At 40.8% G+C, this 18,631-nt stretch overlaps 2 protein-coding genes across 6 annotated transcripts in view; one reads left to right on the forward strand and one right to left on the reverse strand.

Annotated features, from left to right (window-relative positions):
• Positions 1-16,394, reverse strand: part of LOC126457491 (nucleoprotein TPR) — a 287,885-nt gene extending 271,491 nt beyond the window's left edge. For both annotated transcript variants that reach the window (XM_050093792.1, XM_050093791.1), the window contains exon 1: positions 16,247-16,394. In XM_050093792.1, the coding sequence (XP_049949749.1) occupies positions 16,247-16,262 (16 nt within the window). In that variant the 5' untranslated portion in view covers positions 16,263-16,394. The remainder of the gene's footprint in view (positions 1-16,246) is intronic.
• Positions 16,395-16,424: 30 nt separating this feature from the next.
• LOC126457492 (uncharacterized) overlaps positions 16,425-18,631 on the forward strand; it is a 52,256-nt gene continuing 50,049 nt past the window's right edge. The window contains exon 1 of one of the 4 annotated variants that reach the window (XM_050093793.1): positions 16,425-16,564. The gene's annotated coding sequence lies outside the window, so the exon portion shown is untranslated. Of the gene's footprint in view, positions 16,565-16,595; positions 16,715-17,220; positions 17,384-17,638; positions 17,751-18,631 lie in introns of those variants that run through there. The other 3 variants (XM_050093794.1, XM_050093795.1, XM_050093796.1) reach the window with 3 other exon arrangements.

Below are 18,631 nucleotides of genomic sequence, written 5' to 3' on the forward strand. Positions count from 1 at the left end.
GGAAGACGAAAGGAAGTGGGTTTTAAGGGAGAGGGTAAGGAGTCATTCCAATCCCGGGAGCGGAAAGACTTACCTTAGGGGGAAAAAAGGACGGGTATACACTCGCACACACACACATATCCATCCACACATATACAGACACAAGCAGACATATTTAAAGACAACCTTAAGGAACCCAGAAGTATCAGGTTAATATCCAAAGAAATGGCCCCATCCCGTCCCTCCAACCAGAGGAGAGTATTATAAACCTAGTAGTTAACTGCAGACATATTCACAAACAGGAAGTTGGTTAAAAATATTAAGGTGACAGTAATGAGATTTCTGGTGAAAATTTTAACATATTTTGAAAGGAAAGCCTAATGAAAAATGCAGTGGTGTATTCGTCACCATAGACAAGAAACTCAACTCTACCAAGACAGAAATCGAAGCTGTATGCAGGATTGTTTGCGCATGACTCAGTATCAGGGGTGCGTATAAAACTGTGTCAACCATCAGGTTTGCAGCCTGACATAACCACAAACGTTACAGTAAACCTCAGTTCAATTTACATAAGTTCCTCAATCATACTGTAATCATCTGTGGAGACTTTAATCATCCAACATTCAATCTGGCAATTACAGTTTCGATAGTGGTGGGTGTGACAAGAAACTGTGAGAAACATTTCTAAATGCCTTTCTAAAAGCTAGTTAGAACAAATAGTATGGAACCCCACTCATAACAAAAGTACATTGGATCATATGGCAACAAACAGACCTCAGTTCATTGAAAATGTTCACATCAAAATTGGTATCAATGGCCTTGGGGAGCTTGTGGCAACAGTGAGTGCCAAAGTATGAAGGGCAACTAAAACAAGAAAAAAGATATGTATGTTCAGACAACTAGATAAAAAAGCAGTAGTGTCATATCTCAATAAGAAACTGAAACACTGAGCTCAGGACACAAGCATGTTGAACTATGGACTCAAGTTTAAAAGGAGAGATGATCTGCATTGGATAGATATCTACACAGAGTAGAACAATTCAAACTGGGAGGGACCCTCCCAATGGTATACAGTTAATGTAAAGAAACTTCCAAATAAACAGGGACTACTGCATAACAGGCATGAAAGCATAATGATATAAATATATTCCAAATGAAATGTATTTTGCTGTCAAGAGAACAATGAGTGATGCTTCTGTTGATATCTGAAGGCTGTCAGTATTACCAAAACCAGTGTTCCGACACTCACTCATGGATGTGGCAGTAGCGGACACTCAAGGTAACAAAGAAAAAGTAGAAAGGCTTAACTAAATTTTCAAAAGATTCCTCTGCAAATAAAATCACAGGAGAATTTCCTTGTACCATTTAAAAGATGAGTGTGAATATTAATGTCAGTCATGCTGAAAAAGAGTCGAAATCATTGAAACTGAACAAAGCTCCAGTGCCTGATGGAAACCCTACCAGATTCTGTACTGAATCTGTGGCTGAATTAACCCCTGTTAACTCTAATGTACTGTAGAACTCACAAACAAAAAAATCATGCCCAGTAGTTGAAATTTACAGCACAGGTCACACTTGTATATAAGAAGGGTAGCAAAAGTGATTCACAACATTACTGTCCAAAATGCTTGATGTCCATTTGTTGTGGAATCTTAGAACTTATAATGAGCTCAAACTTAAAAATCACCTATCTTGAACAGAATGGCCTCCTCCATGCCAAGCAACATGGGTTCTGTATACATCTATCACATGCAACCCAACTTGCATTTTTATCAGGTGCTAACGTTTCAACATCACTGCTTGCTGATGTTTTTGGTGATCGCATAATTTCACAGGGACTTTGGCCTCCACGATCGACTAACCTAACACCACCTGACTTTTTCTTCTGGGGTACAGTGAAAGCAACTGTCTATAAAAACCCTCCAAAATCCATCAATGAATTGAAAACTGCAAATATCCACTTTCACTGCTTCTGTTACAGAAGAGATGTCACAGTTTGTGTTTGGGAACATGATTAGATGAATTGAATTATGTATTCAACAACAGGGAGGGGGGGGGGGGGGGCACTTTCAACATTTAATGTGAATATTTGTAAGTAAAAATGAATATTCAATAAATTAATAACTTGTATTTCACTGAATTTCATTTCGGGTATATTCACTGAGGCATACAGCATGTGCAGCTAACAATCATGTGGCACTGTGGAGAGACTTTTTGGACACACCATATATTCACTGTCAGTACTGTTAGCGATTCTTTGGAGTTCTCGAGTGCTGTTTGCGAATATTGGAAGAGTTTGTAGTGGTTTGTTAGTGAGTTATTTTTATGTTGGCAATTATGGGCAATACATTTGTTTTCAGGTTTGGAATTATTAGTGTGATGTGTTGCTTATGGCTGGTGAAGTAATTTTATGTTTCATTCTCTGTTACTTACGGCCATGACACGAAGTTTGCGAGTAGGTCTCTGCTGTGAAGTGTTACATTTGTGGAGAAGGTACAAAAGTTGCTACATCTTAGCGCGCGCGCGCGTGCTCAGGTTTTCATATCTCATCTGGTGCATTCCCCCAACAGTCAGTCTTTCCTTCTCATTCCATCCAGTAAGTCTCTCCTGACTTGGAGTTCTGGGTGAATTTTCTGAAATGTACCCCTTTCCCATTTTCTTAAACCTCTCCAGTCTTTTTCCTTCACTCCTCTTCCTTCCCCATCAACTCTTCTGCCAGATAAGGAGCCACAGGCTCCGAAAGTTTGAAAAAGTTAAATTTTTTCGCCTGCCGCAGCTTGGTGAGTAGATTTTTTTATGTATCCATTTACATTATATTGTCAATAATTGATTATGTTAGTTATATTTTCAGCAGGACAACGTATGGCATTCTGTCTGGAGGGGTTTCTAGTTTGAGAAGTCTAGGTTGGCCATTCTAGAGATTGTGTTGATGACATTTTTGCTATCACAAGATTGCTAGATTTATAAGTTGGCTGACTTTGGTTGGTAAGTGTGTTTCTATAGTTTTACTTACTTACTTATTTATTATTTATTTACCGTATTATGTATGGCATGTGTGTGTATAAATGCATAGTTGCATGTTTCTTGCACATCAAAATTTATATTAATTCAATTTTTTAGGAATTTTTTGGGTTTTGTTGTCAGCTGTTGATAATTACATTAGACTGCAATTGATAGGTATTGTGGAGTTTTTTTTATCTACAATGATCAGGTTAGGTATTCAATACTACACTCCTGGAAATTGAAATAAGAACACCGTGAATTCTTTGTCCCAGGAAGGGGAAACTTTATTGACACATTGCTGGGGTCAGATACATCACATGATCACACTGACAGAACCACAGGCACATAGACACAGGCAACAGAGCATGCACAATGTCGGCACTAGTACAGTGTATATCCACCTTTCGCAGCAATGCAGGCTGCTATTCTCCCATGGAGACGATCGTAGAGATGCTGGATGTAGTCCTGTGGAACGGCTTGCCATGCCATTTCCACCTGGCGCCTCAGTTGGACCAGCGTTCGTGCTGGACGTGCAGACCGTGTGAGACGACGCTTCATCCAGTCCCAAACATGCTCAATGGGGGACAGATCCGGAGATCTTGCTGGCCAGGGTAGTTGACTTACACCTTCTAGAGCACGTTGGGTGGCACGGGATACATGCGGACGTGCATTGTCCTGTTGGAACAGCAAGTTCCCTTGCCGGTCTAGGAATGGTAGAACGATGGGTTCGATGACGGTTTGGATGTACCGTGCACTATTCAGTGTCCCCTCGACAATCACCACTGGTGTACGGCCAGTGTAGGAGATCGCTCCCCACACCATGATGCCGGGTGTTGGCCCTGTGTGCCTCGGTCGTATGCAGTCCTGATTGTGGCGCTCACCTGCACGGCGCCAAACACGCATACGACCATCATTGGCACCAAGGCAGAAGCGACTCTCATCGCTGAAGACGACACGTCTCCATTCGTCCCTCCATTCACGCCTGTCGCGACACCACTGGAGGCGGGCTGCACGATGTTGGGGCGTGAGCGGAAGACGGCCTAACGGTGTGCGGGACCGTAGCCCAGCTTCATGGAGACGGTTGCGAATGGTCCTCGCCGATACCCCAGGAGCAACAGTGTCCCTAATTTGCTGGGAAGTGGCGGTGCGGTCCCCTACGGCACTGCGTAGGATCCTACGGTCTTGGCGTGCATCCGTGCGTCGCTGCGGTCCGGTCCCAGGTCGACGGGCACGTGCACCTTCCGCCGACCACTGGCGACAACATCGATGTACTGTGGAGACCTCACGCCCCACGTGTTGAGCAATTCGGCGGTACGTCCACCTGGCCTCCCGCATGCCCACTATACGCCCTCGCTCAAAGTCCGTCAACTGCACATACGGTTCACGTCCACGCTGTCGCGGCATGCTACCAGTGTTAAAGACTGCGATGGAGCTCCGTACGCAACGGCAAACTGGCTGACACTGACGGCGGCGGTGCACAAATGCTGCACAGCTAGCGCCATTCGACGGCCAACACCGCGGTTCCTGGTGTGTCCGCTGTGCCGTGCGTGTGATCATTGCTTGTACAGCCCTCTCGCAGTGTCCGGAGCAAGTATGGTGGGTCTGACACACCGGTGTCAATGTGTTCTTTTTTCCATTTCCAGGAGTGTATTTATATGGGTGAATTTTGGTTTACTGGTACTGCGGACTTCGTTTTAGCTATATACATGAAGTGAAGTGTTAGATATCTTATTTGTCTAGTTGCATGTGGCTTTGTGGTATCATACATTTTGTCTGAGCTATATAGTTCAGGTGAAATATCTGATACAAGTTTTTTCCTTGAGTTTTTTATTGTGGTTTTGTTGACTGCTGAGGTTTCTGTTTGCTTGATTTTTACATTAGTATTTGTTTCATTATATATTTATTATTAGGACTGTATTGTCCACACAAAACCCTCTTTTGTCCCATTATTTCGTTTTCTTTCTGCAATTAAGTATTTTTCACTTTTGTGTCTGTTCATGAGTGGAATGAGCGATTTTACGGTCACCATATTGTATAAGCTTGAAATAGGCGTGTGTGCCATCATCAAGACATTGCAGTCTCCAGTTTTGCCTTTTTATGCGCTTTGGGTACTCCGGAAAAATTTCTGAACTAAAGGAGTCATTTACTTTGTTTGTTAATACGGCTTGTATACTGTGTATGCACACCTTCAGAACAGAAGATAGTGCCGTATCTAAGGCTGATATTTCTGTATTGTCTTCCTGACTTCAAGACCGTTGTGGTTACAATAACATTGTACTTGATGTGTACGTCATATTGGGTGCTAAAGCATTTTACAAAGATTTTGTTACAACTTCTCTGCAATGTCATATCTACCACAGGTGCCAACCTGACCAACTACTTTCATCCAATTTGATTTGTTCATTGCACATGACAAGGGAATGTAAAATGTCAAATTACAGAGTAACAGTAAAAGTACGACAAAAGTAGCAAATGCCAGAAGTTCTGAAAAATGGGAGAATATTCTACAAATACTGCAGACAAAAATGAATTTAACTTCTGTTCCAATGGAGATAGATATGTAAAACAGGTAATTTTGGAAAGGTATGGGAACACATTTTCATATCATTTGCAACACGGCCATATTCAAACAATGTACACATTTAAGGTAAATGACCTTGATCTTTGACTTTGAATATGTCTAGACATCAGTTTAAAATGTGGTGAACAAATGTGAATAAGAACTCCGACAAACTTTCAGAGATGGTGGTATCGGCCAAAATAACAAAACGCTCCAGAAAACATGGCCTCTAAAGTACATAAATTAAGAGCCATGAGTACTCCATCTTCGTTAGTGTGAAAAACATCTTTACTGCTGAACAAGTGTCGTACCTGTTAATGTACGCATTTTAGAGTTCGAGTTTACTTGACTTTTTTTATTGTTTTGTCTATACCATCATCCTGTACATTTGCTTCTTTGCGTTAGACTACACAACACAGTAAAAAATCGAGATGGGATGGCATTTGGATTATGAGGTATAATTTAATACATCTATTTAATACAGCTATGTGATGCAATAAAGCAATATAACAGTATGCAGAAAGCAATATAGCAGTATCCAGACTGTACCGAAAGTACACAAGCAAGCGATAAGTAGGGTAACAGTTAAAAAGGTGGTGTGGAAGCAACACACAGTAACATAAATGTTAACAGACAAATAGCAAACATTATCATTTTGACCAATCACAATAAAGTGAACAGGCCAACAGCATGAACTCTTACTTTTACTCATCACAGTTAAAGCTGCAATGTGAACAGGTCATTATGGTTGCTCTACAGTATCAACATGCTTATTTTAATATCTATGTCAGTGCTCAGTAATGCACAACACCTTGCTTTTCAAAGACTCTAATTCAGCTTCAAACAGGTATACATACTGGATAGACAAGTGGACCACCCAGTTGCCGAACATGCTGTTCAAGATGATGTGCTTCACTATAATGACTGCTTCACAGACTGAGCAATCTGGATTATTCCTACCAACACCAGCTTTTGCGAATTGCGTAACTGAGAAGTCTCCCTATAATATACACACAGTTCCTATAACCTCCTGTCCTCAGACTTACTAGTTCCTGTGTTCCACCTACTTATCCCATTCCCTGCTTCCGCTTAGCATACCACCTTCAATACCACGACTGCAGCAACCAGTTTTTTTTCTACTCTCCTCTACTTCTATCTTCCACGTCCTTCCACCCCAACCCTCCTCCCATCTCAATGCCAGCACAGCCGTCTGACTGCACCTGGCAGCCCATCCTGTCCCCACTACGTCCCTGCAAGCTCCCACAAGCAGTGTCATAGAATCTTCCCTCACCTCTACCCTGCTATCCCTCCCCAACCCATACCACCACATTACCCCACCACCCATCCCAGCATATTGCTGCTCATGTCATATGCAATAAGGCCGCAGTGTGCGGAGACACTGGCCGTGTGTGTGTGTGTGTGTGTGTGTGTGTGTGTGTGTGTGTGTGTGTGTGTGTGTGTGCGTGTGTCAAACTTGTGGGGGGGGAGCATGCACACTATTTCGGAAGAAGGACTTTTTCCAAAAGCTTAATATTTTAGCAGTCTTTCTGATTTTGCCTGCCTGTAACTCATTGCCATCTCTATGTGGTGACAAGGAATTATCCTTTCCATGTTCTTATTCATTTTATCTTTCGTATACACTCTGAAGATACCTGTAAACTGATTAAGCCAATTGTAAGGGAGGAGAAATTGTTGTCATGATATATCCCGTCCTACCCACGACAACATTTATTTAACCATGAGTGGCCTCACTACCTCCTACTAGATTTTGATGTAAGAGCAATAGTCAATAGAGAATCAACCAAAACACCGATTTGGTTCATGTTGTATGATGTCGTCCAGTATAACATGTGTAAATTGTAATTAAAAGTAACACCAGAATTAAGGAGTATAGGAAAAGCCTATCCGTGAACTACTAATGTGAAGATGTGTGTAGGTGAGTTGGTCGAGCGTCAGATCATCGTATCAATAATCACGAGTTTGAAACCCTCTAACGGCATTTTTTTTAATGGTTTACACATGAAATTGTTACGTGGGAGCAGTTTTTCTGACCTGTAAAACGACTTTTCAGAGTTTGTAGCAATGTGCTTTGGCTATCTCCTTTTGCTTCATTAGCTGGAAGCAGCAAACCTATAGAGTACATTTGTATAGCTAGGTGTTGTGTTATCTATACAAATATATGCTATAGGTTTGCTATTTTCACATAACAAAGCGAAAGAATACTGCCAAGTGAACAGTGTTAAAAACTCTGAAACATCCTTTGACACGTCAGAAAAATGTTCTCCCATATAACAATTAACTGCATAAACTATCTAAAAAAATGTTACTAGTGGGTTTCGAACTCGTGACCGTTAATAGAAGGCTCTGATGCTCTATCAACTCTCCTACCACATATCTTCACAGTCATAGCTCATGGATACACTTTTCCTATACTCCGCAGTTCCGGTGTTGTTTTTAATTACCATTTAGACATGTTCTACTGGACGACAACACACAGCACAAACTAAATCGGTGGTTTGGTTGATACTCCATCGACACAGAACATTTGGTACCGATCTGAGTGTCTGACATCTGGAGGTTTGGGTGTAAGAAATGATACCCAAGTTCAGTATTGATCACATCATCATCATTACTACGTGTAACTCATCAAAATTAAAAAGTTGGATAAACATGACAATGTACAAAGCCTTCCGCTGGTTTTACATATTAACAGATAATGTTTGACCAACATTTTTAATTTTAATGAGTTATACTTAGTAACCACGATGCTGTGGTCAACAATGCACCTATGTACTGATTCTTTAAAAAGCATGATCTGAGCTGTAATTTGCAATGAAGGTGTTGTGTCCAACATCATACTTAGGTACTGAATCTTCAGTAAATAGATCAGAGGATGGTTGCTAGTCAACTGATACCAATAATCAGCCAACCATAATTACATTTTATTGCTATCAAGACTATTAAAACTTAACAAATAATACAGATCACTATCTCCTTTACCCAAATCTGTCAAGCCATACAAATAAAATATGACAGAAGAAAATATGTCACACAGTAATAAACGATAACTTAATTACATTGTTTGGAGGGAAATTACAGGAAGAATGCTGTGAGAAGTTTTAAGAAGCTAGCTGGAAAATTTAACGTTCTCTTAAATATGCTCAGCTACAATACTACTGACGCTTGTGTCCCCTAAAACAAAGGTAAAATTGAACAGACGCAAGGAGAAGGGATCCCAACCTTCGGCAATACAATGACATTTATTTGTCCAAATTCTGTCAGTCCATAGCCCTCGCCAACTTAGTCCTGCACAACCACATAATACACAAATCAAAAAGTTTCCCATCACCTCAGTTCTGAGAGTTGGAATAGAGATCAACATAAACATCATTTCCGCCATTTTTTTGCTCATGAAAACCACACATTGCATGTTGCACCACCATACAGCGAGACCTTCAGGGGTGGTGGTCCAGATTGCTGTCCACACCAGTACCTCAAATACTTAGTAGCACATTCTCTTGCACTGATGCATACCTGTATTCGTCGTGGCATACTATCCACAAGTTCATCAAGCCACTAGTGGTCTAAATTGTCCCACTACTCAACAGCAATTCGGTGTAGATCCCTCAGAGTGGTTGGTGGGTCACATCATCCATACACAGACCTTTTCAGTCTATCCCAGGCATATTTGATAGGGTTCATGTCTGGAGAACATGGTGACCACTCTGGTTGAATGATGTCCTTATCCTGAAGGAAGTCATTCACAAGACGTGCACGACGGGGGTGCGATTTGTCGTCCATGAAGACGAATGCCTCGCCAATATGCTGCCAATATGATTACATTATTGGTCGGAGGATGGCATTCACGTATCGTACAGATGTTACAGCGCCTTCCATGACAACCAGCGGCATACGTCAGCCCCACGTAATGCCACCCCAAAACATCAGGGAACCTACACTTTGCTGCACTCGCTGGACAGTGTGTCTAAGGCATTCAGCCTGACTGAGTTGCCTCCAAACACATCTCCAACGATTGTCTGGTTGATGGCATATGTGACACTCATCACTGAAGAAAACATGTTGCCAATCCTGAACGGTCCATTCGGCAGGACTTGGGCCATCTGTACCACATTGTGTGTTGTCACGATTGAAAAGATGGACCTTGCCATGGATGTCAGGAATGGAGTTGTGCATGATGTAGCCTATTGCGCACAGTTTGAGGTGTAACACGACGTCCTGTGGCTGCATGAAAAGCACTATTCAACATTATGGCGTTGCTGTCAGGGTTCCTCCAAGCCATAATCCATAGGCAGCGGTCATCCACTGCAGTAGTAGCCCTTGGGCGGCCCAAGTGAGGAATTCATCGACAGTTCCTGTCTCTCTGTATCTCCTCCATGTCCGAACAACATTGCTTTGGTTCACTCCAAGATAACTGGACACATTCCTTGTTGAGAGCCCTTCCTGGCACAAAGTAACAATGCGGACGAGATCGAACCATGGTATTGAGCATCTAGGCATGGTTGAACTACACACAATACTAGTCGTGTGGCTCCTTCCTGGTGGAATGACTGGAACTGATTGGCTGTCGCAACCCCTCCATCTAATAGGTGCTGCTCATGCATGGTTGTTTACATCTTTGGACGGTTTTAGTGACATCTCTGAACAAAGGGACTGTGTCTGTGATACAATATGCACAGTCAATGTCACTCTTCAGGAGTTCTTGGAACTGGGGTGATGCACAACTTTTTTTGATGTATGTGTATTCTCTCCATCCACAAAATTCTCCTGCTCTGCGACGTAAATTCCTGCACACAAACTCTTGCCTTCCAGAAACTGGAACAACACACACAACGCCACCTCAAAAAACTCTCCAATTTGCCAATTTGTTTATTTGCTACTCCCACCTTGGGTTACCTACTATCCATCAGCACTAAAACTGCAAACCTCCCCAACATCCCCTCACAGCTGATACACCCCGCCTCTTAGACCTACCACTTTTACCACACCCTCAGAAATTCACTCCTACCACCATATATAGAACCTAAACAGACCCAAAACATAGGCATGAAACCCTTAGTCCTTTCCAAAAGCCTTCCCTTTTGTCCCACTCCCAAATTCAATCATCTTGGTCTGGTTTCTCTCCTCCTCACAGTCCCTACAGTGGAAACATGTTTTGGCCACCAACCCTATCAATCAGACTCAACCCAAGGCCTATGTTAAACCCTGCCTGACTCAGTTCACTTACCTCCTTCCAACAGTGAAACATTCCCACTGTCTGTAAACCACACCACTTCCAGCATTTCTTAACCTCAAACCTTGCCCCACCATCAATCCCTATAGGCCTCAACATGGAAACTTACCTTATGTATGCAAAAAAAAAAAAAAAACCTGCAATCAACCACCTAAAGCTGGTCTCAACCTCGTAATCCCATCTGCCAAGAAAGGCTTCACCACTGTCGTTTTGAATCGCAGGGATTACCTGACAGAAGGACTCTGCCAGCTGTCTCCCCCCCCCTCCCCTCCCCCCCCCCCCCACCGCCTCACCTATACAACTCCCCACACTCCTATCTCCTACATGCTTCACAAAATCCATAAACCTAACCGCCCAGCACACCTCATTGTGGCCAGTTACTGCATCTCCACTAAGAGAATCTCCGCTCTTGTTATCCAACACCTTCAGTCAATTACCCATAACCTACTCTCCTACACAAAAGGCATGAACCATTTTCTCCAAAGACTCTCCACAGTTCTTGTTCTGCTACCACATGGTGCCCTGCTCATCACTACTGACACTACACCCTCTACACTAACATCCCTATTGCCCAAGGCATTGCTGCTACTAAACACTATCTTTCCTAACACCTAAATGACCCCAAACCTAGGCATCACCTACAAACAAATCCAGGGTATGACAATGGGCACCAAAATGGCACCATGGATCATCCATAGGAATCCTTTCACACCACCCAGAATCCCAAACCTTCATCTGGTTCTGATTCATTGATGACATTTTTGTGATCTGGACTATCCACATTCCTCCAGAACCTCAACACCTCCTCCCCCATTCGCTTCACCTGGTTTTCCTCAACCCAACAAACTACATCCCTGAACATGAACCTCTACCTCAAAAATGGCTAAGTCACAACCTCCATCCATATCAAACCTACCATCCACCAGCAATATATCCACTCCGACAACTGCCACCCAGTCCATACCTAGAAATCCCTTCCAGCCTATCCAACTACGGCCATCACGTCTGTAGTGAAGAGCAATCTGTCTTCAAATATATTAAGAGTCTCACTGAGGCCTTCACAGACTGAAATCACCCACTGATTTTCTACAGAAACAGTTCTCCCACACCTTGTCTCTCCGGTCACCTACCACCACCCACATTCCCACTGTCTCGCCATGTAGGAGCGCTCTCCTCTTGACTCAGTACTACCCAGCATTGAAGCAACTGAATCACATTCTCCACCAGGGTTTCGACAACCACCATCTACTCCAGTCCAGTCGCAGACATCACCTATCCCATCAAAGGCAAGGTTACCTGTGAATGCAGCCACATGATCACAAACTAAGTTGCAACCATTGCGCTGCTTTCAATGTGGGCATGACAACCAACAACCTGTCTGCCTGCATCAATGGCCACCAATAAGAAGTGGCCAAGAGAGAGCTGGACTACTCAGTTCTGAACATGCTGCCCAAGATAACATGCTTCGCTTCAATGACTGCTTCACAACTGTGTCATCCTTCGCAGCAAGACCATCTTTCCTGAACAGTGCAGGTGGGAACCGCAACATATCCTATGTTCCCGATGTGCCCCCCTATCCTCAAACCTTCAATAGCTCCTGTCCTTCACCCACCTCTCTCTTGCCCTGCCCCACTCCAGCACTACACAAACTTCTATTTCACCAACGCACCCATCAGTACTTTTCCCCTGCTCTACTTCCCCACCCCTACTCTGCCATTCTTCCCCATTCCCAACTCCTTGTACACCCACCACCAACAGGTTGTTTATCCATGTTAGAAGCAGTTGCTGTGTGTCATCCAGCATCAGCAGCCAGATGATGATGTCTGGTGTGTCACACCCAGGAAGATGCAGTCAAGAACAAAGGTATGACGCAGCAACTGCAGATGTATAAACACAGTCAGCAACAGGAAGAGAGTGGCCCTTTTCCTGCAGCCAGCACAGCAGCGGCTCAACATGCTGGCAATCCGCAATGTTGTCCCAGACAGAGTGTGTGTGTGTGTGTGTGTGTGTGTGTGTGTGTGTGTGTGTTTTCTACTTCAGAAGAAGGCCTTTTGACTGAAAGCTTGACTGTGCACCAGTCTTTTTGTTGTACCTGTCTGTCAATCAGTTTCTCCTCTATACATTAAGCACCAATCTCCCCTTCTCAAAGACTGTCATTATTCTTTCCTGAATTGTCCATTGTTTGTACAAGCTATAAAGTTTTGAATCTATTTTGAATCAACAATAAGTCACTAACTCAAAATGTGAAGGAGAATGCTGTAACCTTTTCTTCATTTTATCTACCTAAAGCTCAAAATGGATTTGACATACAAAGCGAACATTTTCATCAATTTTGCATGTGCATATATTTTGGTAGAGCACAGAGGTTATTGTACAGAAAGCACCAGAAGGCAGCATGGGTGAATGCCATATTACAAATTCTTGGCTAAAATCAGGTTAAACTCATGCCCAGCTGGTTAACAATGGTCTCTCCAAGTCATTATAACAGAATTACAAAAAGGACAGTTGTTACTCAACATATAGTGGAGATGCTGAATCACAGATAGGCACAACAAAAAGTCTTTTTGTTGTGGCTATCTGCGACTCAGCAGCTCCGCTACATGGCGAGTAGCCAACAATCCTTTTCATAATACTGTTACATTCCCTTCTGGATTTTCCAAGTCATTATAAGGAATTTTCTGCCCTTATAAATTAAGTACAGCTCTCATCAGATGTATTTAAACTATGATGAATAACACATTCTTATTTGAGTACGACAAGATGACTGAGTAATTATTTGAAATATGATTAATAATTTATTCTTATTTGTGTACAAAAAGATGACTGAGTATACAGGCATACCACATCAAGTGGACCAGTTTTAGAGTGTCCCTGACAGACTATTCATGAACTGAATCAAATATTTTGATTAGCTTCAACATCTATATGTATGCTCTGCAAACCACTGAGAAGGGCAAGACAGAGGGTATGACCCTTTTGTAGCAGTTATTGAGGTGCAGGAAGAATGATTGTTTACATGCTTCTCCACATGCTCTAACTAACGTAATCTCGTTCTCACAATTCCCAAGTGTGTGATCTGTAGGTAGTTGTTGTATATTCCAAGAGTTATCATTTAAGCCAGTTCTTGAAACTCTGTAAGCAGGATATTTCAGGATAGTTCATGTTATTTTCAAAAGCCTACCAGTTCACTTCTTAGGCACCTCTGTAACACTCTCCCACAGCTCAAATAGACTCTGACCACTTGTGTAGCCCTTCTCTGAATATGTTTAATATCCCCTGCTAGTCCTATCTGGTATGAATCCCACACACCTGAGCAATTTCCTAGGATGGGTATCAAGAGTGATTTGTAAGCAATCTCCTTTATACACTGAATGCATTTCCACAATATTCTACCAATTCTGTACACAGCCATTGCAAAGGCACAAAGGAGACATGTGCACTGTTGAAACATATATGTAGTTTGCAAATTGCTTAATATCTCACTGAAGAAGTCATTAACTGCATGCAGAATGACTTTATTACGCATTTTGGCATCTGATGACTATTGTTGAAATGCGTAATACTGGATTAATAAAAGTCATTTTGCATTCAGTCAATGACTTTTCCCCAGTGACTTATTCAGCTAATTACAGACTACATATACACCTAACACCTCCTTTACCCACGACTGGGCTTATGTGGTCATTCAATTTCATATCAGCACAAAGTATTACACTCAGGTATTTGTATGAGTTGGCAGAGTCCAATTGTGACTAGGGTCCAGGATGAATTTATGAAAACTTTTGGTAGTTACCTCATCCCAATGCAATATTGATGTTTGTTTGTTTATTTATACCTACTTATTGCTTGGAGTTCCTTTTCACATTACTCCACTTTTATTTTTGCAGAAATAAAACCAGTTTTCACTTATATCACTTTCTGCTTACTCACTTATGTCATATTCTAGTGTATACACCGTGTATGAAGATAGTAGCTTCAAATAGGCCTAACACTTTTCCATCCATAAGCAAGCACAGATTTAAAATTGAAGTATATAGTTCTGAGGATTAAATAATACTCTTTCGAGATACATTATTAACACTGAAGACCTTAGGCCTATAGTTGAGATAAAGTTCCCAAAGATTGCAAAATTTGGCACTGAAGCATTTCCATCATTTTTGCAGGTCCATAATTTTCATACAGAAGAATAACAGCTGCTGTACAAAAAGCAAAAGCAAATGGCATAGTGGATTTTTATATTACCCATTCTTGACTGAGCCATCCATAAAAAGTATGATTTATTTGAAGATGGTCTCAAACACACAAAATGAATTTTCTGCTATTTTTCCAAGTACAGCTTTCAACAGATATATTTAAAAATCCTGTCATTAACATATTCTTATAGGCCTACAGCACAAAAAGTTGTTATTGCGCAAAAAGCTGTTTAAGTATACAAAATCAGAGGCTTTTCAGTAGAGACTACCTTTCATAAAAGTTATTCAAAGTTTGCACTTCAGCATGCTTGTATATGATACAAACTTAGGACCCCTATCTATGAGAGGCTGTAGAAATGGAACTATAGGAGATAAGAGCTGAAATTTTGTACACATCAATCCAAAGCATTGTTGAACCAACTTAAAAACACTCATTGTGTTCCGGAACGTTTGAGAGGAGGAGGGGGGAGGGGCATGACAAACTAGTTCACTTTATGTCAAATGATACATTGGCAAGGGCTTATCAATTATCTGGGGCGCTTCTATGCTAAATTATTAAAATATTTTTTGTAGTACAATGTCAATTTACTTTTGTGGCAGTTTTGAGGATATAAGGAACATCTACCTGGAGAACAATTACAGATATTATGAACGGCACTTGGAACTGAGGCATGTTAATATTTATAACATGAGCTACTATGGCAGCAATTACAAATGTGTAACGTTAACGTTTACAGTAGATTCACAACAGAATTTCCAAAAAGACCTAGTTAGACTGTTGTCATTTTCTTAATGATTTCTGCTGCGCTATAAAAGTGACATACAAACATAAGTACGTAGCACATTCAAACTCTAACGTGAAAACACAGTAGCCTATTCGTGAAACGTATCACTGTATAGTGCCCTGCTCTGCTAGCCAACAACTCCTATTAAAACGAATATGAAAAAAAGATGATTGTATTAACTACTATAACTGACGAGTTGAGGGTACGCAATGGGTAAGAGAAAGAGTGGCAAGAGTTCTGATGAGCTCCGGGATGTCAGTAATCTACAACATCGCAAAGCAAATGCCCCCACGGAACTTCTATGAGGCAAAAATGTTTTGTATACCAGCATCAAAACAGAAAGTCACCAGGTAGCTTTAATATCCATCAATAAAATTAGGCACAATTTGTTAACAAATGATTCTTCCCAATCTTCCACATATAGTACTGAGGTAGATCTTCCAAAATTAATCAGAAAGCATCAGCGAAGGCTTACCATCCTTATTTTCCATTTCTTTCTCTCACAAAATACACAAAACTATGTAAAATGTTCACTTTTCACAAGGTTAAAGCTCTTAGTTAGCTTTATGTTCACCACTTCGAAAGGACGCGCACTTTACGTACGACCCGCACGCCGAATTCAGTTCATAAACATTACCCCTCTTCAAAACAGCAATACGCCGGCATTAGCGCCAACCTCGACGGAGGAACATTTTACGTTAAAGCGAGACTTTGGAGTGCCTTGTCAAAATCTTTGCTACCGCGAACATTGGAACACGTGTTTAGTTTATTTGTTCGTGTTGTTACAAATATTGTAAGTTTCTTATTTTTATTTTATTAGCTAAAAAATTGATTTAGAGTCCTATTGCTTATTAATACAACCTTGTTCTGCTTCCTGATTTATTCTTTTTACACTATCACGACGCAATTGTGAGGAAGTCTTTGTTCCATGCTAGGCGTAGATGTATGTGTAAGCCTGCATCGTTTAACGTGAAAGATATATAATTAACGTTAATTTCAAAACATTATTTTTTATTGCCCCATGAAGCTGTTTCAGAGGGCATTGCTAGTATTTAATGCTGGTTTCCATTTTAATATTAATATTCCACGGTGTTAATTGTACGCTGTGTAAAATCAGGTTCCGATGTTGCATCTTGATTGTAATCGGAGATGTCTGTCATCTATGATAAGTAAAATTCGAAAATGGATAGAGAAAGAGAGAAAATATTTTATAAGCTAAACGAGGGTTTAAAATACGACCATTATGCCACAAACCCCGTAGAAATTGTCGTTACGGGTTTACATGATACTATATATTGAAAAAAAAGCGCACGTATGCGTTGCTGGTGAAAGGGGGGAAAATAGCAAAAACAATTAAAGTGCCCAAATTATTATTAACTGTTTCAAGTAGTAACAATACATTCGACAGAGTCCACGAATAGCGGATACGTTAGACAATATTTGTGGTGCGACTACTGGAAGAAGTAGCGATGTAAATGACTACTTCGTGTGGAGCGTTTAAATTTTATGTCATTTGTGGGATAAAATGCGAAATTTGCGTTACACGTTTATGAAAACGCATTTGGAGATCATTCTCACAGACGAAACTACCTTAAGTGATTTTTCAGTTATGGTTAGTTTATCGTGAAAGTCGTAGTGAAACCGTTTATATTTTTGTAGGCAACGAGCTCCTCTTCTGTTTTTGTATTATCTGTTCAGTTATTCGTTAATGGGAAGAGTTAATTCAGTATTTTTATTGATGTATGGATTTCACATCATTTATACATATCAGTTAGTAGTCTGTTTCGTTTTTACAAGCCTAAAAAAAAAAGGCAGAATGGTTTTAAAAAAAGTGCATGTATATTACGTAGAAAACTACTGCAGTGATGTACGCATGCTGAAACAGTAGGAGATGAATTTTATCTAAAACCACCGTTAGTAGTAATAGCGTTTTCACGTAAACCATTTTTAGGGTGATCGAGTTTATACTTTTAGTGAAGGTAGAATAGCAGCTGGGCTTTTTGCTACTGACGCTCTGTTGAGTGTAACATTGTTATTTCTGAACTCTTTGTGTAAACTTGCATAAAGACTCCTATACATAACTTGACATGTAGTTTTAATTGTATAATGTTGATAAGTTTCACCTTCAATTTATGGCACAAGCTATCCACCATAAATCTTAAATTTCTTTACACTGCCCATGGAACAAGATTGTAAACCTAGTTTATGATTTTGAATAATTGAATGAGTGCACTGTGTTAATTATGTTGCCTATATTACACCACCAAACCTCTGTACTGTGTGTTACTGTGACTAAAGGGAAACGGTTAATCCAAGTTTGACTCCATTATTTTTGAAGAATAGAACAAATTGGTTTGTAAGGCAGTGATAATCTTAGATGTTGTTAATAATGAGTATAATTGTTGACTAGGTTTGGACATCATATAATTTATAACAAAACTTTTTTTTTAAAGAGTAGGCCTCCAGAAATAAATAGAAGAAAGATTCAGGTCTGTTAAGTAATCCACCAGGCCATGTGGAAAGTCAAGAGAAGACGTTTGTCAGATACCAGGGATATGATCTGTAATAAAAATGAAAAACTATGGAATTATCCATTCTTTGTTTATTATAGATCCCAACAAGAAGGAGAAGTTTCAGAAATGTCGAATCAGTCAAAGTATACATTAATGAAAGATTAGGAACGCTTAAATTTAGAGAGTACAAGGCAGAAGACAGTAAATGGTTATTATTGTAATGATAAGAATGCAAGAGAACCACAAATAACATCAGTGAAAAACAAATTATTTGCATGTCAACAGAGAGAAGGAAAAAGAGAAGGTGCCACATTGGGGGGGAGGGGGGAGGGAGAGAAAACATTTAT

The sequence above is a fragment of the Schistocerca serialis genome, chromosome 2, assembly GCF_023864345.2.
Source record: "Schistocerca serialis cubense isolate TAMUIC-IGC-003099 chromosome 2, iqSchSeri2.2, whole genome shotgun sequence".
Classification (NCBI taxonomy): domain Eukaryota; kingdom Metazoa; phylum Arthropoda; class Insecta; order Orthoptera; family Acrididae; genus Schistocerca; species Schistocerca serialis.